General features: G+C 43.4%; 1 protein-coding gene across 5 annotated transcripts in view; it reads left to right on the top strand.

Moving 5' to 3' along the window:
* The window catches only part of SEC16B (SEC16 homolog B, endoplasmic reticulum export factor), a 63,293-nt gene that overhangs the window by 28,161 nt on the left and 16,047 nt on the right, over positions 1-19,085 (top strand). For all 5 annotated transcript variants that reach the window (XM_043923866.1, XM_043923869.1, XM_043923865.1 and 2 more), the window contains 8 exons: positions 1,634-1,785; positions 2,196-2,257; positions 3,973-4,108; positions 4,595-4,825; positions 10,144-10,241; positions 12,602-12,683; positions 16,633-16,750; positions 17,970-18,081. In XM_043923866.1, the coding sequence (XP_043779801.1) occupies positions 1,634-1,785; positions 2,196-2,257; positions 3,973-4,108; positions 4,595-4,825; positions 10,144-10,241; positions 12,602-12,683; positions 16,633-16,750; positions 17,970-18,081 (991 nt within the window). The remainder of the gene's footprint in view (positions 1-1,633; positions 1,786-2,195; positions 2,258-3,972; positions 4,109-4,594; positions 4,826-10,143; positions 10,242-12,601; positions 12,684-16,632; positions 16,751-17,969; positions 18,082-19,085) is intronic.

Raw genomic sequence — 19,085 nt, 5'->3', positions numbered from 1 at the left:
AAGTGTTATTTTTTTTTTGGCCTTGTTTATGGTTTCCTTTGCTGTGCAAAAACTTTTAAGTTTAATTAGGTCCCACTTGTTTAATTTTGTTTTTATTTTCATTACTCTAGGAGATGGGTCAAAAGCAACTCTTGCTGTGATTTATGTCAGAGTGTTCTGCCTGTTTTCATCTAAGAGTTTTATAGTGTTGGCCTTACATTTAGGTCTTTAACCCATTTTCTGTTTATTTTTGTGTATATAGTGTTATGGAGTGTTTTAATTTCATTCTTTTACATGGGTTGTTCAGTTTTCCCAGCATCACTATTGAAGAGATTATCTTTTCTCCATTATCAAATATTAGGTAACCGTAGGTGTGTGGGTTTATTGCTGGGCTTTCTAGCCTGTTCCATTGATCTATATTTCTATTTTTGTGCCAGTACCATACTGTCTTATTACTGTAGCTTTGTAGTATAGTCTAAAGTTAGGAAGCCTGATTCTTCCTGCTCTGCTTTTCCTTCTCAAGACTGTTTTGGCTATTCCAGGTCTTTTGTGCTTCCACACAAATTATAAAATCTGTTCTAATTTTGTGAAAAAAATTACATTGGTTATTTGATAGGGATTGCATTGAATCTGTAGATTGCTTTGGGTAGTACAGTCATTTTTACAGTATTGATTCTTCTAGCCCAAGAACATGGTATATCTCTCCATCTCTTTGTGTTGTCTTTGATATCTTTCATCAGTATCTTATAGTTTTCTGAGTACAGGTTTTTTATCTCTTTAGGAAGGTTTATTCCTAGGTATTTATTCTTTTTGTTGCAATGGTAAATAGAATTGCTTCCTTAATTTCTCTTTCTGATCTTCCATTGTTATTGTACAGGAATGCAAGAGATTTCTGTGCATTAATTTTGTATACTGAAACTTTACCAAATTCATTGATTAGCACCAGTAGTTTTCTGGTGGCCTCTTTAAGATTGTCTATGTTTAGTATCATGTCATTTGCAAACAGTGATATTTTTACTTTTTTTCCGATTTGGATTCCTTTTATTTCTTTTTCTTTTCTTATTGCCATGACTAGGATTTCTAAAACTATGTGGAATGATAATGATGAGCACAGGCATCCTAGTCTTGTTCCTGATCTTAGAGGAAATGCTTTCAGTTTTTCATCATTGAGAATGATGTTTGCTGTGGGTTTGTCATGTATGGCCTTTATTATGTTGAAGTAGGTTCCTTCTATGCCCACTTTCTGGAGAATTTTTTTTTTTTTTATCATAAATGGGTGTTGAATTTTGTCAAAAGTTTTTCCTGCATCTATTGAGATGATTGTATGGTTTTTATTCTTTAATTTGTTAATATGGTACATCACATTGATTGATTTGCATATACTGAAGAATCCTTGCATCCCTGGGATAAATCCCACTTGATCATGGTGTATAATCCTTGTAATATGTTGCTGGATTTGGCATTATAGTCTGACATATTATTAAAGGCCTAAATCTGACTTAGAGCATGTATTTCTTCTAATTATGTAACCCACCCAGAATCTTATCTTGGTCCCAAGTGAAATTTGGAAAGAAATATGTCTGTGGAATATTTCTTACATAAAGCAAAGCAGTGGTAGTAATGCTAACACTGTCCACCTGTGTTGGTTGGTCAGAGGACATCTCAGCAGCAGGTCCCAAGGAACCCATGAAGTTCTATGTCCCTCACATGCCTGTGAGTTTTGGGCCAGGAGGTCAGCTGGTGTGTGTGAGTCCCAGCTCTCCCAGTGATGGACAGACAGCCCTTGTTGAACTGCACAGCATGGAGGTAAACAAAATTCTGTGTCCCTTGAATGCCAGCATGTTACTCCCTGCTCCCCTTTGCCTGAGCCCTGGCATCTCCATGAATCTCTTGGAGGGGCCTGAGCCATGTACCCTGTGGATTGGTGCGTGTGTGTGTGTGTGTGTGTGTGTGTGTGTGTGTGTGTGTGTGTGTGTGTGTGAAGGAATGTGTGGGCTCTCCTCTGAAAGAAGTAATGCTAGACTGATGTTTTACCTGTGATGCTGTTGGCTCATATCCAGCAACTAGAGAGCTCATTTTTGTCTTTCTGCTTTCTCCATGAGGCATTGAGCCTCATACTAGGACCACAGCTCTGGGTTCTGATACTGGACTCAACCGAGGAATGGGGCACTAGGGGGACATAGTCTTGAAGACCAAACCTGAGTTTTTTGTTCCAGGTTATTCTTAATGATTCTGAGGAACAAGAAGAGATGAGGACTTTCTCAGGACCGCTGATCAGGTAAATCACCATAAAAGTTGCCAAATAAGGGCTTTTGAAACCTTCCTGCCCAAATCAGCATCTTGGGGATTTGGGCTTGGCTTCCTTTGAAAGAAAATATCTGTCCCCATTGGAATGGAATCTTTGTGCTACAAGTTGGAGACAGATGTGGCCTGAGCCATTTTGACAAGCAGTTTGAGTGTTGAAAGACAGAAAAAGGTTTAAAAATCTGAAATCAGTTCTATTTTACAAAGGCTATGTGGTAGGAGGTTTTAATGTTCTGGGTACCTAATAATAATACGATTTCCTATGGGAAATCACAGGCAAGTTGCTCATATGGAAAACATTTTTCTGGAGAGATGTATATAACCCAGTCAGCATGAGTTACTAGACAGTGTGCAAGTCTGCCCTCTGCAGGACTGAGCTAGAACTGCTTTTAAGTTCCTAGTCATGTTTCTGATAAATATTGAGGATGTTCTTTGTTGTGGAGAGAAGAGTTCACGCTGGTGTCAGAGGTGAGATAATGCATTCTGAAGCCCTTTAAATATCACCACAACTATACAGATGTGTCCTTATCCTGAAGCTTCCCCCTCCAAGAAAATCCCCAGGGTATTTTGACAGTTCCTTCAAGTAAAAATGAATTGCTGTCTCCATTTTTTACACACAGGTGTAGCGATGTGGCCTAGAATACCGAGTTGGGTGTTTGGACACCTAGGGTACTGATCCCCATTTGACTGACTTCATTAAATAATCTCAAGCAAATAATAATTCCTGTTTATTGAGCACTTTATATGTGCTACACAGTTGGCTAATTCCTTTTTGTATGAGGTAGGCTTTAAAACAGTGTTTTAATAGAAGTATAGTTGATTTCCAATGCTGTGTTAGTTTCACGCGTACAGCAAAGTGATTCAGTTATATATAAATCTGTTCCTTTTCAGATTCTTTTCCACTGTAGGTTATTATAAGACATTGAGTTGGAGGTAGACTTTTAAAGAAATTTTACTTTGTTTATTAGTTTTAGCTGCACTAGGTCCTCGTTGCTCCATGCGGGCTTTCTCTCGTGGTGGGGAGCGGAGGTACTTTTGTTGCAGTGGACTGGCTTCTCCCTGTGGTAGCTTCTCTTTTTGTGGAGCACAGGCTTTAGGCGTGCAGGCTTCAGTAGTTGTGGCACACAGGCTCAATAGTTGCAGCGCCAAGGCCAGTAGTTAGGGCACATGGGTTAGTTGCTCCACAGCATGTGGAATCTTACCAGACCAGGGATTGAACCTGTGTCCCTTGTATGGGCAGGTAGATTCTTATCCATTGTACCCCCAGGGAAGCCTTGGAGGTAGACATTTTCATCACCCCTGTTTTATCAGAAAGAGCAGAGGCTCAGAGGAGATCAGCAACTTGTGTAGGCTGAGAAGTTTAGGCTAGATTTAAATCCAGGGTTGTCTGATCTCAAAGTCTGTATTCTAACCTGCCACCCAAATAGTCATTTCAGGTCTCTGGGCCTCAGTTTCTTCCTCTGTAAAATGGAGACAGTGGATGAGAGAATCTCTGCGGTCCCTTCCTGTTCTATACGGGAATAACTGCTCTGTAACTTCAGACTCACTGTTCCCATCCTAGGAGGTCCTCTTTCTGTTACTATCTCAGTCCCAGCCCAGGCAGCACCCTCGCGCTGTAGGAGGGGCTGGTGGTCCTGCCCGGGGTCGGAGTCTGTCCATCACTCTTGGCTCCTTGAAATCTCTCCCTAGGGAAGATGTGCACAAGGTGGACATCATGACGTTTTGCCAGCAGAAGGCAGCACAGAGCCGCAAATCTGAGACACCGGGGGGCAGAGACTCGGCCCTACTCTGGCAGCTGTTGGTTCTCCTTTGTCGGCAGAACGGGGTCAGTATCACCGCGGCCGGAGGATGGGCAGGTGCAGGCTGGACTGAAATTTAAATTTTCCTGGGAGACAGAAGATTCGTCTTGGGGCATAACTATAAAAGGTAACATTAAAGAAGCAACAAATGGCCTCAAGAAAAGAAACTGCTGAGGTCAATGCCACTGTTCAAAGGCTAACTTTTCCCTGCCCTTCTCCACTAGCCTCTGGTTATTGCTCAGTTCTTGGGTTACTGCACCAAGCAGATAATACACCTATGAGAGTGTGCATATTGCTGGTCATCTTTGTGGCTCCTGACAGGCAGAAAATAGCCATGAGAATGAAGGTGGAGTTTCAACTACCACAATGCAAAAAGGACTGTCTTGTGTTTACATGTGGGTCTCCTCCTGAAGAAGGCGGGTGCTCCGGTGCCCCCCTTCTGCAGCCTGGGGTACCAGCATGGCGACAAATGGGATTCTAGCTCAGGGAATGGGATTCTCTTTGCCTTGCAGTCCATGGTGGGGTCTGACATCGCCGAGCTGCTGATGCAGGACTGTAAGAAGCTGGAGAAGTACAAGAGGCAGCCGCCTGTGGCCAACCTCATCAGCCTGACGGACGAGGACTGGCCAGTGCTGAGCTCCGGGACCCGGGACCTGCTCACCGGGGAGATTCCTCCCAGCGTGGAGACGCCTGCGCAGATCGTGGAGAAATTCACTAAGCTGCTCTACTATGGAAGGAAGAAGGCAAGTGCCGCGCCCGCTCCTGCTTAAAATAGTCCCGGCAGCCCTATAGCTCACCCCTCCCCCAATGATATGAGTGACATATACTCATTTCATAACAGTTAAGTTCAGAAAGGTACAAAGGAGGAAAAAACCAAAGTCCTACCATTAAAAGATAATACCTGTTAACATTTTGATATATTTACTTCTAGTATTTTCTATGCATATGTATCAATATTAAAAGTTAAATTAAATTACATAAACAATTTTTTTCTTTTTTTCCCCTTAAGACTATATGGTGAAACCCTCTCATAGCATTAAACTATGCCACTAAAAACTAGATATATTCCATTATATGAATGTATCATATTTTATGCACAATTCACTGTTGTTGACTCTATAGGCCATGTACAATTTTGCCAGTCTCTGGTAACTCAGTGGGTAAAGAATTCACCTGCAATGCAGGAGACCAGGGTTCCACCCCTGGGTGGGGAAGATCCTCTGAAGAAGGAAATGGCAACCTACTCTAGTATTCTTGCTTGGAAAATCCCCTGGACAGAGGAGCCGGGTGGGCTACAGTCCATGGGGCTGCAAGAGCCAGACACGACTTATCCACTAAACCACCACCACCATAATTACACAATTCGAAAATCTTGTTATATAAATCTTTGGATGATCTTTTTATTATTTTTTTAAGATAGATTCCTAGAAGTGGAACTACTGGGTTAAAGAGTATGTACTTTTAAAAGGCTCTTCACATATACACTAAATTAGTTTCCAGGAAGTTTGTTTACAAATGATACCTCCATCAACTATATCTAAAACATACATGTCAATACTGAATAATTCCACTGATGAAGTGATGTCTTCTGTATTTTTTGATGTGTAAGTTAGACTTTGACATTTTTATATTATTTATTAAATTTTAAATAGAAGTATATTTGACAAATAAAATGGTAAGATAAAGTGTACAATGTGATTTGATATATGTTGTGAAAGTATTCCCCTCACTGAGTTATTAACATATACATCACCTCACATATGTCCCTATTATTTTATACCCTAATTTTGAAGTTGAGCTCACATTTTACAGAAGTCTTAAGTGAAGTGAAGTGAAAGTCACTCAGTTGTGTCTGACTCTTTGCAACCCTCCATGGACTGTAGCCCACCAGGTTCCTCTATCCATGGGATTTCCCAGGCAAGAATACTGGATTGAGTTGCATTTCAGTAAACTTAAATATTTGCATAAATGGTTGAAATAAATTCAAATCAATTAAAAATCAAAAGATAAAAGGGATATAATGGGAGAAATGATGCTGTTCCCTGCTCCTTCCCAGCCATAAGATTTTTCCTTTCTGAAATATATGGAGGTATTTCTTCCATATATAATTATTTCCTCCCTCCTTGCCCTTATAGCATATTACATATCATGTCTTCACCTTCCTTTTGTCATTTAACAAAATCTTATAGGAAACACTATATTGGCACTGGTAAATTTTTTTTGTAAAGGAACAGATAGTAAATATTTTAGGCTTTGCAGGCTTTGCTCTACTTAGTTCTGCTGTTATTGTGTGAAGACAGCCATGGATAATCTGTAAATAAATGGGTGTGGCTGTGTTTCAATAAAACTTTATTTATGGACATAGAAATTTGAATATATCACTTTCACGTGTAATGAAGCATTATTCTTTTTTTGATCTTTTCCCCAATCATTTAAAAGTGTAAAAACTTTTCGTAGCTTGTAGGCTGTACCAAAACAGGCAGTGGGCTGAACTGGGTCTTCGGGCCGCATTTTGGTGACTCTTGTTTCTTATTATATACAAATACCTTCCTCATTATTAGTTACAGCTACATAGGTTTCTCTAGATGAATTATAATCAATTCAGTTGAACTTCTGTAGATTGACACTTAGATCATTTCTAGTCTTTTACAATTACAAATAATGCTGCAGTGAATAACACTGTCATTTTGCCCCTGTGGAGAGAATATACGTAAGGAAAGTTTGTAGAAGTGGAAGCTTTGGATCAAAGGGTATATGGTTTGTAATTTTGATAGATATTTACAAACTGACTTTTTAGAGGTTGTACTGATTACTCTATCAAGTGCCTGCTTCCCCCAACTTTCACCAACCCAGGGTGTTTCTTTTTGATATGTGCCAGTGTGAGAGGTGAAAAAAATGTATAGCAGTTATTTGCATTTTTCTTATTATAAATGAAGCTGAATATCCTTTAATCTGTGAATATTTTTGTCATGGGTTTTCCACATTTTTCTGTGGATTTTTGATACCCATATATTGATTTGTAGGAGCTCTTTACTTTTTTAGGATTTTCTGTCTGAAATCACTTTTTTGGGATGATATATAGAAAGGCTTTTCCTGCTTCAAAATTAACTTATGAAAATAAAGTTGAAATACTTTTGTGACTTCACCTTTACCTTTAAATGTTTAATTATGTGTGTTTCTTTGTATGTGATGTTATCTTTTAAATGAGAGATAGACATGATACTCAGTGAAAATGGGATCAACATGTAGCATATATGTGTGTGTATATAGTCATTATATATTTAATATATATATTCACTATATAGTAGGGACTGCTATTTCACCAGTGATTCACTTACTCAATAAACATCTATGTAGCAGCCACTTCTTCTAAGGCATCAAACCCAGTAGGGAGATACAGAGATAAATCAGTGATAATCTCTTTCTTAAGAATAAGTAATGATCATAACAACAACAATAATAAAAGAAAATATTTGAAAAATACTTTCTATGTGTCAGATACCTATCACCTTATATGCATTATCTCATTTATCTTCATAGAAACCCTCTAGTTTAGGTTCTATTCTTATTCTATGTATTTTTAAATGAGGAAAGTTAGTAATAAAGCCCAGGTTTAGATTTAGGCAGCCTGGTACCTGAGCTTGGGCTTGTGACCACCCACCACATCATCTATCATACTATGACCCAAAGGTAGCAAGGGCAGATAGAGCACTGTGGGAGTTCAGGGTGATCTGTGAGGAGCTCTCCTCCACAATATGTTTAAAATGTTATATTAACACTTGACTAGGGTCTTAATTCAGGAGAAAGCAATGGCAACCCACTCCAGTACTCTTGCCTGAAAAATCCCATGGATGGAGGAGCCTGGTAGGCTGCAGTCCATGGGGTCACTAAGAGTCAGACATGACTGAGCGACTTCATTTTCACTTTTCACTTTCATGCATTGGAGAAGGAAATGGCAACCCACTCCAGTGTGCTTGCCTGGAGAATCCCAGGGACGGGGGAGCCTGGTGGGCTGCCCTCTATGGGGTCGCACAAAGTCGGACTTAGCAGCGACTTAGCAACTTAGCAGCAGCAGCAGGATCTTAATTCTGGCATTGGGCAAGATTGATATCCTCCATATAAGTTCTCAATTCATCAATTATTCTTAATTATATTTTTGGGGATGCAGATTTTTGACTAATGTAGTAAATCCCTACCAATCAAAATGGTTGTCTGAGGAGGCCTTACAAAGAGCTTAGAAAAGAAGAGAAGCAAAAGGCAAAGGAGAAAGGGAAAGATACACCCAACTGAATACAGACTTCCAAAGAATAGCAAGGAGAGATAAGAAAGCTTACCAGTCTTTAGTAAATCCTTCTAAAAAATACTACTATGAAATAGTTTAACGTACAAAAATATCAATCTTCTTTTCCCCAAAAAGAACATTTTCTTTTTTTTTAAAGATTTCACCTGGGTTTCTTGTTTTTTGTAAATTGAAGTATAGTTGATATATAATGTTGTGTTAATTTCTGTTATACAGCAGAGTGATGCAGTTTTACATATAGATACACTTTTTCTAAATATTGTTTTATATTATGTTTTATTACAGGATTTTGAATATAGTTGCTGGTGCTATACAGTAGGAACTTGTTTCAAAAAGAGCAATCTTAATGTCATTTTTACTTCTACTGACTATGAGGCTGAATTTCCTAACTGTAACTGTTTAAATTTATTGTCTCTTCAAATACAGTAACGTGGGAGATGTTGGGATAATCAAATGCATTTTCATTTGGAGGTGAAAATACCTCATTAGTAACCTCCTGTCCAAAAATCAAATTATTTTGGGGACAGTAAGAAAATTGCGTGGTCCGTTACAAAGTTGTGTCTGACTCTTTTGTGACCCCATGGACTATAGTAGCCCACCAGGCTCCCCTGTCCATGGGATTTTTCCAGGCAAGAATACTAGCGTGGGTTGCCATTTCATCCTCCAGGGGATCTTCCTGACTCAGGGATCAAACCTGCATCTCCTGTGTCTCCTACATTGGCAGGTGGCTTCTTCACCACTCAACCTCACATATAAATTAAACTCTTACTAAATAGTTTTGAAAATTAAATGAAAAGATAAATATATGTATGTGTATGTTTTTAAGTTTGCAGCTTTTGACCCATGTCACCAAATTAATGGTGTGATTACTTTGACATATGAAGTTGACTAGTTAACTAATAAGCACTTGATAGTTAGTAGGCAGTTAGTTATAGTATTAGGTGGGGTAGGATAATGGCTATGTATACTGGCTTAAACATAATAGCAGCATTTTTCTCTTCATGTGAGAGTACTGAGCAGGTGAACAGAAGATGGGGCAGCCCTCCTCCATAAGTAACCCAAGGACTCAGCTGTATGAGGCTCTACCATCTTTAACATAGAGCCTCTAAGGCTCCTGGGTGTCATCTGCATTCCAACAAGATGGGAACAAGGCCATGGAGGATTGAGCATGGGGAGTTCTATGGGCCAGACCCAGAGGCTGCATGCATTTGCTTCCATTCCCATCTGATAACCTAGAACTCAGCCACACCTCAGGGCCAGGGAGGTGGGAAATACAGTCCAGCTCTTGGCCCAGGAAGGAGAGCATGGATTTGGGTGAGGAACTAGGTGTCTCTGCCACAGTTGTTAATAAACAGTTCCTCTATATGCCCTGTGAACACCATCTTACAACTCATCTTTAGAGACTCGGTCTTGGTGTGAAATGCCTCTCTCATTCTTGGTGCTTAGGCTCATGAAAGTATCATGTGACATTTTCTCAAGAGATAAAGGTAACTGGTAACCATGTTTGTGGGGAGCTAATGAAATCATGTAATAGGTTCTGATAACATGAAGGTTGGAGAAAGGGACAATGGAGAGAGAAATACCCGCCAGCTGAAGCTGGTTCCCTACTCTTTCTTTCTCAGATTCACATGGAGGCTCTGCGAGTCTTCCTGGAAGCCTGGCCTCTAGTTGCTCAGGGGGCAGTGGTACCCAAGCACAGTTGTTGGTTGTGTTAGAGGAAGGTGAGCATGGAGGTCCTGAAGGCGATGTCTGTGTTTTCAGGAAGCCTTGGAGTGGGCCATGAAGAACCACTTGTGGGGCCACGCTCTGTTCCTCTCCAGCAAGATGGACCCGAGGACCTACAGCTGGGTCATGAGTGGGTGAGTTGGGGACTTGCGCAGGGAGAGACCAGTGGAGTGGAGAGACCTCCCCTCCAAACGTGGGGATGAGGGTAGGGAGACATACAAGATGCACTGAGGAGCCCCACCCTCCAAGCGTCTTTCCAATTCTAAGTTGGGCATAGTATTTTTCTTCTCCAGATCCTTATAGCCTAGGTGTGGATACATTCTTTTTAGCTGCTAAGTTGAACAAAACATTTTACTAACATTTTCTCAGGGTCAGAGCTTCCAAAGATTAAACAGGATTCTGCACTGCAGTAGCCTTCTCTCATTGGAAGAGAGAAGTTCCTAGAACTCTAGAGAGTTGAATCAGTGAGGGGGTGGATCCCTTAAGGGTGAATGACAGAGCCTTAGGACTGAGAGTGAGTAACTCACTGCTTAGTCCTCAGTGGGGGTGTGGGTGCTGAGAGGTAGGGAGGGGTACACAGTAGCAGGACTGTGAGCTGTGGGAGAAAGGGGTTTATAGGGCTGGAGATGAGATACGGAAGACTTCATCTAAAGGGAGATGTCAAGACTGAAGGGATGCCCTCGGTCACAGGTTGCACTGGTTTATCAGGACCTGGGTGCCAGGGGGCACTGGGAAGAAGGCTCAAACCAGAATAGGATAGGAATGCAGGTGTGAGTACCTAGCCAGGAGTTTAGAACAGGGGCGATGAAACAGTTAAGGAGACTCAGGATCAGACGGAGGTGGTGGGTGTAGCACGTGCTGGGGTCAGCCCTTCAGGCTGCAGTTAGCATCTGTGGGTGGCTGGGGACAGATGTGTGGCAGGGATGGGGTGGGGTGGGGGACCCTCCCATAAGAAGCAGGCTTGGGTCAGACAGTGAGAAGGATGCTAACTCAACATTTATCTTCTCGTGTTGCTTTAAGCCTTGAAGCAACCTTCTCAGCTTGTTGTTGTTTAGTTGCTCAGTCGCGTCTGACTCTTTGCAACCCCGTGGACTGTAGCCCACCAGGCTCCTCTGTCCCTGGTATTTCTCCAGCAAGAATACTGGAGTGGGTTGCCATTTCCTTCTCCAGGGGATCTTTCGACACAGGGATTGAACCCGAGTCCCTTGCATTTGGCAGGCAGATTCTTTACTGCTGAGCCACCAGGGAAGCCTTATCTTATATTTAAGTGAAGTGAAGTTGCTCAGTCGTGTCCAACTCTTTATGACCCCATGGACTGTAACCTACCAGGCTCCTTCACCCATGGGATTTTTCAGGCAAGAATACTGGAGTGGGTTGCCATTCCTTCTCCAGGGGATCTTCCCAACCCAGGGATTGAACCTGGGTCTCCTGTGCTGCAGGCAGACTCTTTCCCATCTGAGCCACCAGGGAAGCCATCTTATATTTAAATTGGCTGTAAATCCTGCTGGGCAGAGTTGGATAAGGAGATGGACACCCCAACTTTAAGTTTGGTCTGTGGGGCTCACATCTATCCCACTGCCTGGGAGTCTGTTCTTCACCATGGTCCCTGCTGAGTCTCTTTATTACTCTGACCCTCAGTCTTCCCAGTAAATAGTGACCACCATGTACTTCATTATGTTCAGAGGCCAGAACAGTGAGGAGCACTGAACTTCTATGAGAAGAAGCACTCCCAGCTCTGGAGGAAGGATGCTGTTAAAGACAGCATTATGAGGGATAAATTTCCTTTAGGTTTTGGAAGCGAGCATCCGACAACCCTCTGCTGTAGCATACATCTCTGCTACGGATCTCCGCCTTGGGCCATTGATGTTTGATGGGGCCCAGTGAATCGTGAAATATCTCTCTTACTGAGTATGCTTAAATCTCAAATCAGCCATAGAGCTTATTATATACTTGTTAAGCAGATCCCACGGTTTGTCATCAGCAGGATCATTTCTGGTCCCTGCTCTACGCCTCTTCAGTTACTGAAAATGACTATTTAGTACTTGTGAGCAAAGGCATGAGAGACCCGGGTTCGCGATAAGCCCAAAAAACCCAGCACTGAGAACTGTAGGCTTGGCCTGGAGGGGGACTGCCTTGGGGCAGTGGGTCTCGAGGGTGGCTGGGGAGGAGGGGTCTGGAAAGAAGAGGTTCAGGTTTACTGTTGGGCTCTCAGCGTTCATTGACTTATGTGTGGTTCATCTCCATGATGGACGAAGGTCTATAAAAATGGTTTGCTCAAGAGATAGGGTGTCAGTGCTGAAGTGCAGAAGGTCTCCCTGGGTGGTAAGGTCTGCTTGGGGTGTGTGGTGGGATGGGTGTCCGAAAGTGGGATGGAGCTGAGCCATAACCGAAAAGCAGAGAGAAACTCAAGTTTCAACAGAAGCCACTGCAAGGCAATGGGTTAGAGGTGCTCTTGATTGGGTCCCCACTGATGGTCGGTCCCCTCTCTCTGCAGCTTCACCAGCACGCTGGCGCTCAACGATCCACTGCAGACTCTCTTCCAGCTCATGTCGGGGAGGATCCCACAGGCAGCCACGGTACCCTTCGTAACAGGAGCCCAGCATCCTAAGGGTTTAGTGGGTGGGGACTGCTCAGAAACGAAGTGATGGCTTTAGAGATGACAAATAAAACAACAACTGTCCCTTAATTACCTGCCATGTGCCTGGTCCTGTGCTAAGAATTGTGATGCATATTATTTCATTTAATGCCTGGAGGTAGGAATTATTATCCCTGTCTTGCAATCATGAAAACTGAGATGCGAAAGTGTAAAATGACCCAAGATCACAGAGCTAGGGGCAGAGGAGTCAAGATTGGCCCATGTCTATCTGATTCCGAAGATCTTGCTCTTTCCACAAATCCACAGCTACCTGCTGAGTGAAGAATAGCGAGTGAAGCTGAGGCTGCTCTCCCCGCTTCCCACAACCAGGCTTCCTTCCTTCCCCACCACTGCACGGGACCCTTCAAAGAGGGACACTTTAGATTCTACAGGTTGTCAGTGTGAGATGTGGTTCAAGAGAACCCTGAGGCCACCTTGATAGTTTTCCCATGATAAGAGACTTGATCTTTTTGTCCCAAGGCATTCCTTCCTTGTCCTCGAAGTCCAGTAATTTTAGTAAGATATATCTTGTTGTTGACTGTCTGTGTCGATTTTTGGGGGATAGAGCACGCTGTTTTAATATGTGCATCCATCTCTTAACAGTTCAGGAAAAATTTCTTGAATTATGTCCTTCAGTATTTGTTTTGTTCTCTTATTTTGGTTTTCTTTTCAGGAACTCCCTCTATATACAAAATATAATAATATATATATATATATATGATTAATTCTTTCTTTTCTTCTTTTTTGCTGTGTCCCTCCTGTGTGTCCCTTACTATCTTTTCACCGGTGTCTCTTACTTGCTGAGCTCTTTGAAATTTTGTCATTAAAAAAAATATATGTATTTATTTATTCGACTATTTCTGGTCTTAGTTGTGGTGCCCGGGTTCTTTGCTGTGGGAGCGTGGCTTCTCTCTGGTTATGGTGTGTGGGCTCCAGAGCACGGAGTCTCAGTCGTTGTGTTGTATGGGCTTATTTGCCCCATGGCATGTGGGATCTTGGTTCCCTGACCAGGTATAGAACCCACATTCCCTGCACTGGAAGGCAGATTCTTAACCACTGGACCACCAGGGAAGTCCCCTCCATTTTTGTCTTTATTTCTTTGACTTTCCTCCCACTTCCCTCCTGAGCTTTTGCAGGTCACATCTACCTCCTCCTGTTCTCCACCATCTCTTTCCTCTGCTCCTATAACTTAGCTTCAGGGTCTTGCTTCATAAAAGAAACTGTTTCATTATTTTACTTAATTCCTGATGAAATATTTGATGACCATTCTTTGTTTGGTGGTATCATTTGTTTTTTTTTTCTGGTGAATGTTCTCTCTACCTTCTTCCCTCCTTTTATCTTGATGGTATATTTGTACAAATTCTGTATTTGTTCCTTCACAGGCTCCAACCCTTCCTTGGACCCATTATTTATGGGAGGTTTGAGCTGGGGAGATGCCAGGGCCATGTTCCAGGCCAGCTGGCATTTCCACATAACCTGGTATTTTCTGTGAGCCAGTGGAGATGGCTGTGGGATCCCTTGTCTCTGGTGTTCTCTCTCTCTGCCTCCCGAACCCACCTCTGCTCAATCTCTTTTGGAAGCCTTTTCTTGTATTTAGAGGCTTGGGTTTTTGCTGACGTTTAGTTTTAGTGAAAACACACTCACACTTTTGCTTTTTTGTCCTTCTTATTGCTTGTGGACAATTTCAAGAAAAGAAAAGAGAAATACTGACTTTCATGCCCCTTTGTCAAATGAACTGGCTACATCAGAACGCGGGATGCACCTCACAGTTCTGCCGAGTGCTTGTGCTCTGCAATGAAATCCTACCACGCCACAAAACACTAAATGCAGGGAGTGATGCAATCAACAAACAACATTGGGTCTCAGTGCACTGGTAGAGTTTGCTAACTGATCCCTGCTTTTGGGTGAGAAAACCAAGGAGCCAGAGGTGATATTCCAATGTGGTATTTGACACCCGTGTTGGAGAGTTTCCTAGCATCATAGCAGCCAGTAAAGGCTAGACTCTGGTACTTACAATAAGAGGTGTGGTGGACGAAGCATGGCGACTGGAAAACAGAGATGTCAGCTTCTGTCACAGGCTTAACCTAGACTCTGCTTCTCACTGTTGTGTGAACTGGGTCTTGTTACTTAGTCTCAGAGTCTCAGCTTTTCGTCTTTGTGGGCATTTTGATGCCTAACAGAGTTATTGTAAAAATTTAAAGGAGAGAGAATATCTGAATGTATTAATGGCCATGCTTGGCCCATTGAAGTTAGTTAATAAGTGTTCTCTGTCTCTCCCCACCTCTATAGACTTCCTTTACAGTGATTCCCCCCCTGCCTCCATCACCTGGGGAGGAGACAGAAGAATTGCTTCTAAGTTTTCATTCTTTTAGCAAGAGCTTTTCTGTTGCTGGCTGCCTTAGTTCCAGCCAGAAAGAGCCTGGCTCACACGTTAAAATGGGGATAATAATGGTACTTAATGCATGTGATTGTTCACAGGAGAAATGCTTAGCACAGGCTGTGGCCCGGGGTCAGAGTGCAATAAGTGAGAACTGCTATTATTTTTGTGATTTATTATTATCATTCCTCTCATTCACACTGCTTTGCCCAGATAAACAAAGAGTATCTATAAAATGGAGCTGGATAAAGCATCTTTTGTTCTGTGGGATAATTACAAATACAATACCAAATAATTGTGAATTGTTTTGACCTCCAGATCTTAGCTATTACTGTCAATCTCCTGTTCTGTCCATTCTGTGTAACAAATTGGAGGACGGACTGGCCTGCAAATCATCTCTTTTCCTCTGCTGTGCTTCTGTGTGTGTGTATTTACACCTACATGTAATTTATAAAGTGCAAACCAAGTGCAAGGCACTATGCTATGGGCTTTACCAATCGCATTTCACTACCAACAGTAATCCAGTCAGGTAGACATTATGATCTCGATTTAGGAGATGAAGAAACAAAGCTTCAAAGGCATTAAGAAACTTGCTCAAGAGGCAGGACTCCTGTTGAATCCAGAGCCTGTGACATTGCTTTCTTTATTGCTATTTCCTCTGCCCCGAAATTCCCCGGCATTCAAGGAGAACGGCCCATCCGTTCCTATGGGGCTTCCACCCGCGTCCACTTCTCTGACTACCCTCTACCGCCCCCTCGTGGAGCTCTGCTGCCCCTGCACCGTCACTAGCGACTAACGCTGGCTGGGCCCCTTGGCCTGTTTTCTCTCAAGAGGCGACAGGAATTAGATTTCACAGAGTTGTGTGAAGACTAAAGAAGGTGATGTGTAGAAGAGGACTCTGTAAAAACAGAGAACATTAGCCATTTGGTAAAATATTAAGGATCCCAGTGTTCCCCTGTTTTCTTACAGGTTAATATGGACTCTTCTCATGAACCAAGGGTTTGCGATCCTCCAAGAAGGAAGTGTATCAATATCAGTGTGTGTGTTTTTTTAAATTTGGCCCCCAGCTATTGAGATTAGGGGCACCAGGATGAAATTTGAAAATTAGTGACTAGTAGTGTGATTTTATTTATTTATCTACCTCCCAATATTGGAGAAGGAAATAGCAACCCAATCCAGTATTCTTGCCAGGAAAATCCCATGGACAGAGGAGCCTGGCAGGCTACAGTCCATGGGGTCACAAGAGTCGGACACAACTTAGCAACTAAACCACCAACCACCACCTCCCAATACTCCTGTGTGTGTATGTATGTATATGTGTCTGCCTACCCATCCTTCTAAGAGTTTTGCTTTTTTTAATAAAAGAAAACTCAGAATCAATGAGTGGCCGCACTGCAGGCAGCCTAATAGGCATTCCTGGCAAATCAGAAAATAGACAACAGCCTTCCTTAACCTATGTTCTGGCCGGGGCTGTATTACTCAGCCAGTGTTCAATTTTTCTGCTGCTTTTCAGTGTTGTGGGGACAAGCAGTGGGGAGACTGGAGGCCACACTTAGCAGTGATTTTGTCGAACCAGGGTGGAGACCCGGAGCTGTACCAGCGCACGATTGTCACCATGGGGGACACCCTGGGTAAGCAGACACCAGCTCTGTCCCCTCCTCGCCTCTGTCTCCAGGCCAGCTTTAAACACCCTGTGCTTACACTTCAGTTCTGTGTTGGGCCCAAGTCTGCGCCTCAGCCGTTCCTTTGACCCAGGAGCCTCAGTGTTTTGGGGACAGAAAATCCAGGGAAAGGAGTGTCCTTCTTGCCTTTCCGTTTCCCGGATTTCTGCTGTGAGTGAGTGCAGGCCAGGCCCCTGAGACTCCGGTGTCCTGCCGCTGCAGGAGGCTGCCCTGAGTGGTTGATTCCTGTGCCGGGGTCAGAGTCCCCAGCAGATGGAGTTAACACCTGGAGCATCTCTCCTACTGTTGTTGTTAGTCCCCCAGTGACCCAGCTCAACCAGATAGGAAATTCTATTTTTGTCTGAGCTACCCTGGGTAACTGTGTAGTCTTTATTTCTATCATCTCTTTGTGAATGTGGCCTTTTAAACACTTAGGGGCTGTTGGATGTTGCAGATCAGTGGTTCTCAGATTGGGTCAAGGGACAGAATATTTAGAAAATCATTGCTTTGTGGCACTTCGTGAAGTACTGCTCTGCTAAACTTAAAATAGCTACAGGTAAAGTTGTGCCCAGTCAAATGACAGGTTATTCAGCACCTGGGTAGAAAGAACTTAACTTTTGTTGAACCTTCTTGGGTGCCAGGCTAATTACTTTGCCTACTTGAATTAACTCAGTGTGGAAGTAATGAAAAAGGTATGGGAGAACATTTAAAAACTGGGAACAATTTGGTACTGAATGTGATTTTTATGAGCACTGGGAAAAAGTCTTCTATTGTTTGATTTTTAGCGGGGGAGGCATCAATGTCCCAAGAAGCCTAGTTTAAAAACCGCTGCTTCCAAGGGTCTGCTTTTCTTCTCAGGTGTAGGCATTTCTTACCTATTTGTTCCCTTCCAGAAGGACTAAAATGCTTAGAAACGTCCTCATCAAAAGTCCATTGGGGGAATGTGAAATAGTTCCTTTTTCTGGCTGAAGAGACGTGAAATATAATGTCGGAGGGCAAGAATGGGGTGGGAGAGGGAGTGGGGTTTGGGGTCTGTGACTCGTGTCATGGAGAGCTTGTTCTTTTATTCCCCGGAAGCTCCCTGCTCTGACCTCAGAGCCGCTCTCTAATCCTCTCCCCTCCCACCCGGATGGTGGGTCCCTCTCTTTGTGGGTGTGTTCCCTGACCTGGGCTTGTTCTCCGCCTACAGCTGGGAAGGGGCTGGTGGAGGCTGCTCACTTCTGCTACCTCATGGCTCACGTGCCCTTCGGCTACTACACCGTGAAGACAGACTACTTGGCCTTGCTGGGCAGTAGCCACAGGTATGCCCATCTTCTGGGGGACAGAGAGTGGGGAGGACGTCTTCCAGGGGATTGGTTTCGCCCTAGCTGGGTTTCATGGCTTCATTTTTCCATTGTCCTTTGTGAATTTTCAGCTGCTGCTGATGGCTTTTCAGCACAGGTGGGCTCTGGGCTGAGAGGTGCCGGGAAGAGTGCAACATCACACCGCCAGGGGTCCTCAGGCCCAGGCCTTGCTCCGGGAAGCAGCGAGCTGGTGCCCGTGGGTTGGATTATGCCCCTCTGGCCACTCGGTGGCGCCCTGGCTCCATGACCGGAGACCGACTCTTGGAGCATGCTAATACGAGCGCGGTGGCTTGAGGCTCTGCGTTCGGCCGCCCTGGATCTGTTCTCAGAACCGGCCTTGGGCAAAACCTGCAAGTGGAAGAAGTTCGTGTTTCGCCCCCACACCTTACACTGACTTGACACACGAGCTACTCAAAGTCAGGCCTGTCACTCATTCCCTGCTGGCCATAATATTAGACTTCTCACATAGAAGGACCTTGATAAGCCTCTAGACAGTGAATAAATGGATGAAAAGACCGGATTGCTCTCTAGCCACCCTCCACATTCTGGATCTTTCTTTCTCTCTCTCTCTCTGTGTTAGTGAAGATTTCCTAACTCTTACCTTGTACCAGCTGTTTTATTTGCACCGTTTCCTTTAATCATTACACATTCACCCTGTGAAGAAAGCCTATTTTTAAGCTTCACTTTATAGAGGAGGGAAACTGAGGCACAGAGAGGTGGAGTAACGGGTCTAAGATTGTACAGCTAAAGTGGAGTCAGGTTGGACTTGGAATCCAGACTGTTAGGGCTTTTCTTCCTAGAAATGCATCGTCTCATAACCTGTCTGTCAAGGTCACGGTCTCTGATAGCACATAGTTACCTTGTCAAAGCAGCCTGTCTGGGCCAGATGTGTCAAATAAGCGAAGTGGGTTATGCAGCTTCCCCAACCGTTTTGTCACCAGGGACTGGTTTCGTGGAAGACA

This window comes from Cervus elaphus, chromosome 14 (assembly GCF_910594005.1).
Source record: "Cervus elaphus chromosome 14, mCerEla1.1, whole genome shotgun sequence".
Taxonomy (NCBI): domain Eukaryota; kingdom Metazoa; phylum Chordata; class Mammalia; order Artiodactyla; family Cervidae; genus Cervus; species Cervus elaphus.
The sequence above is the reverse complement of the archived record's forward strand: the minus strand, read 5'-3'. Positions and strand labels throughout refer to the sequence as shown.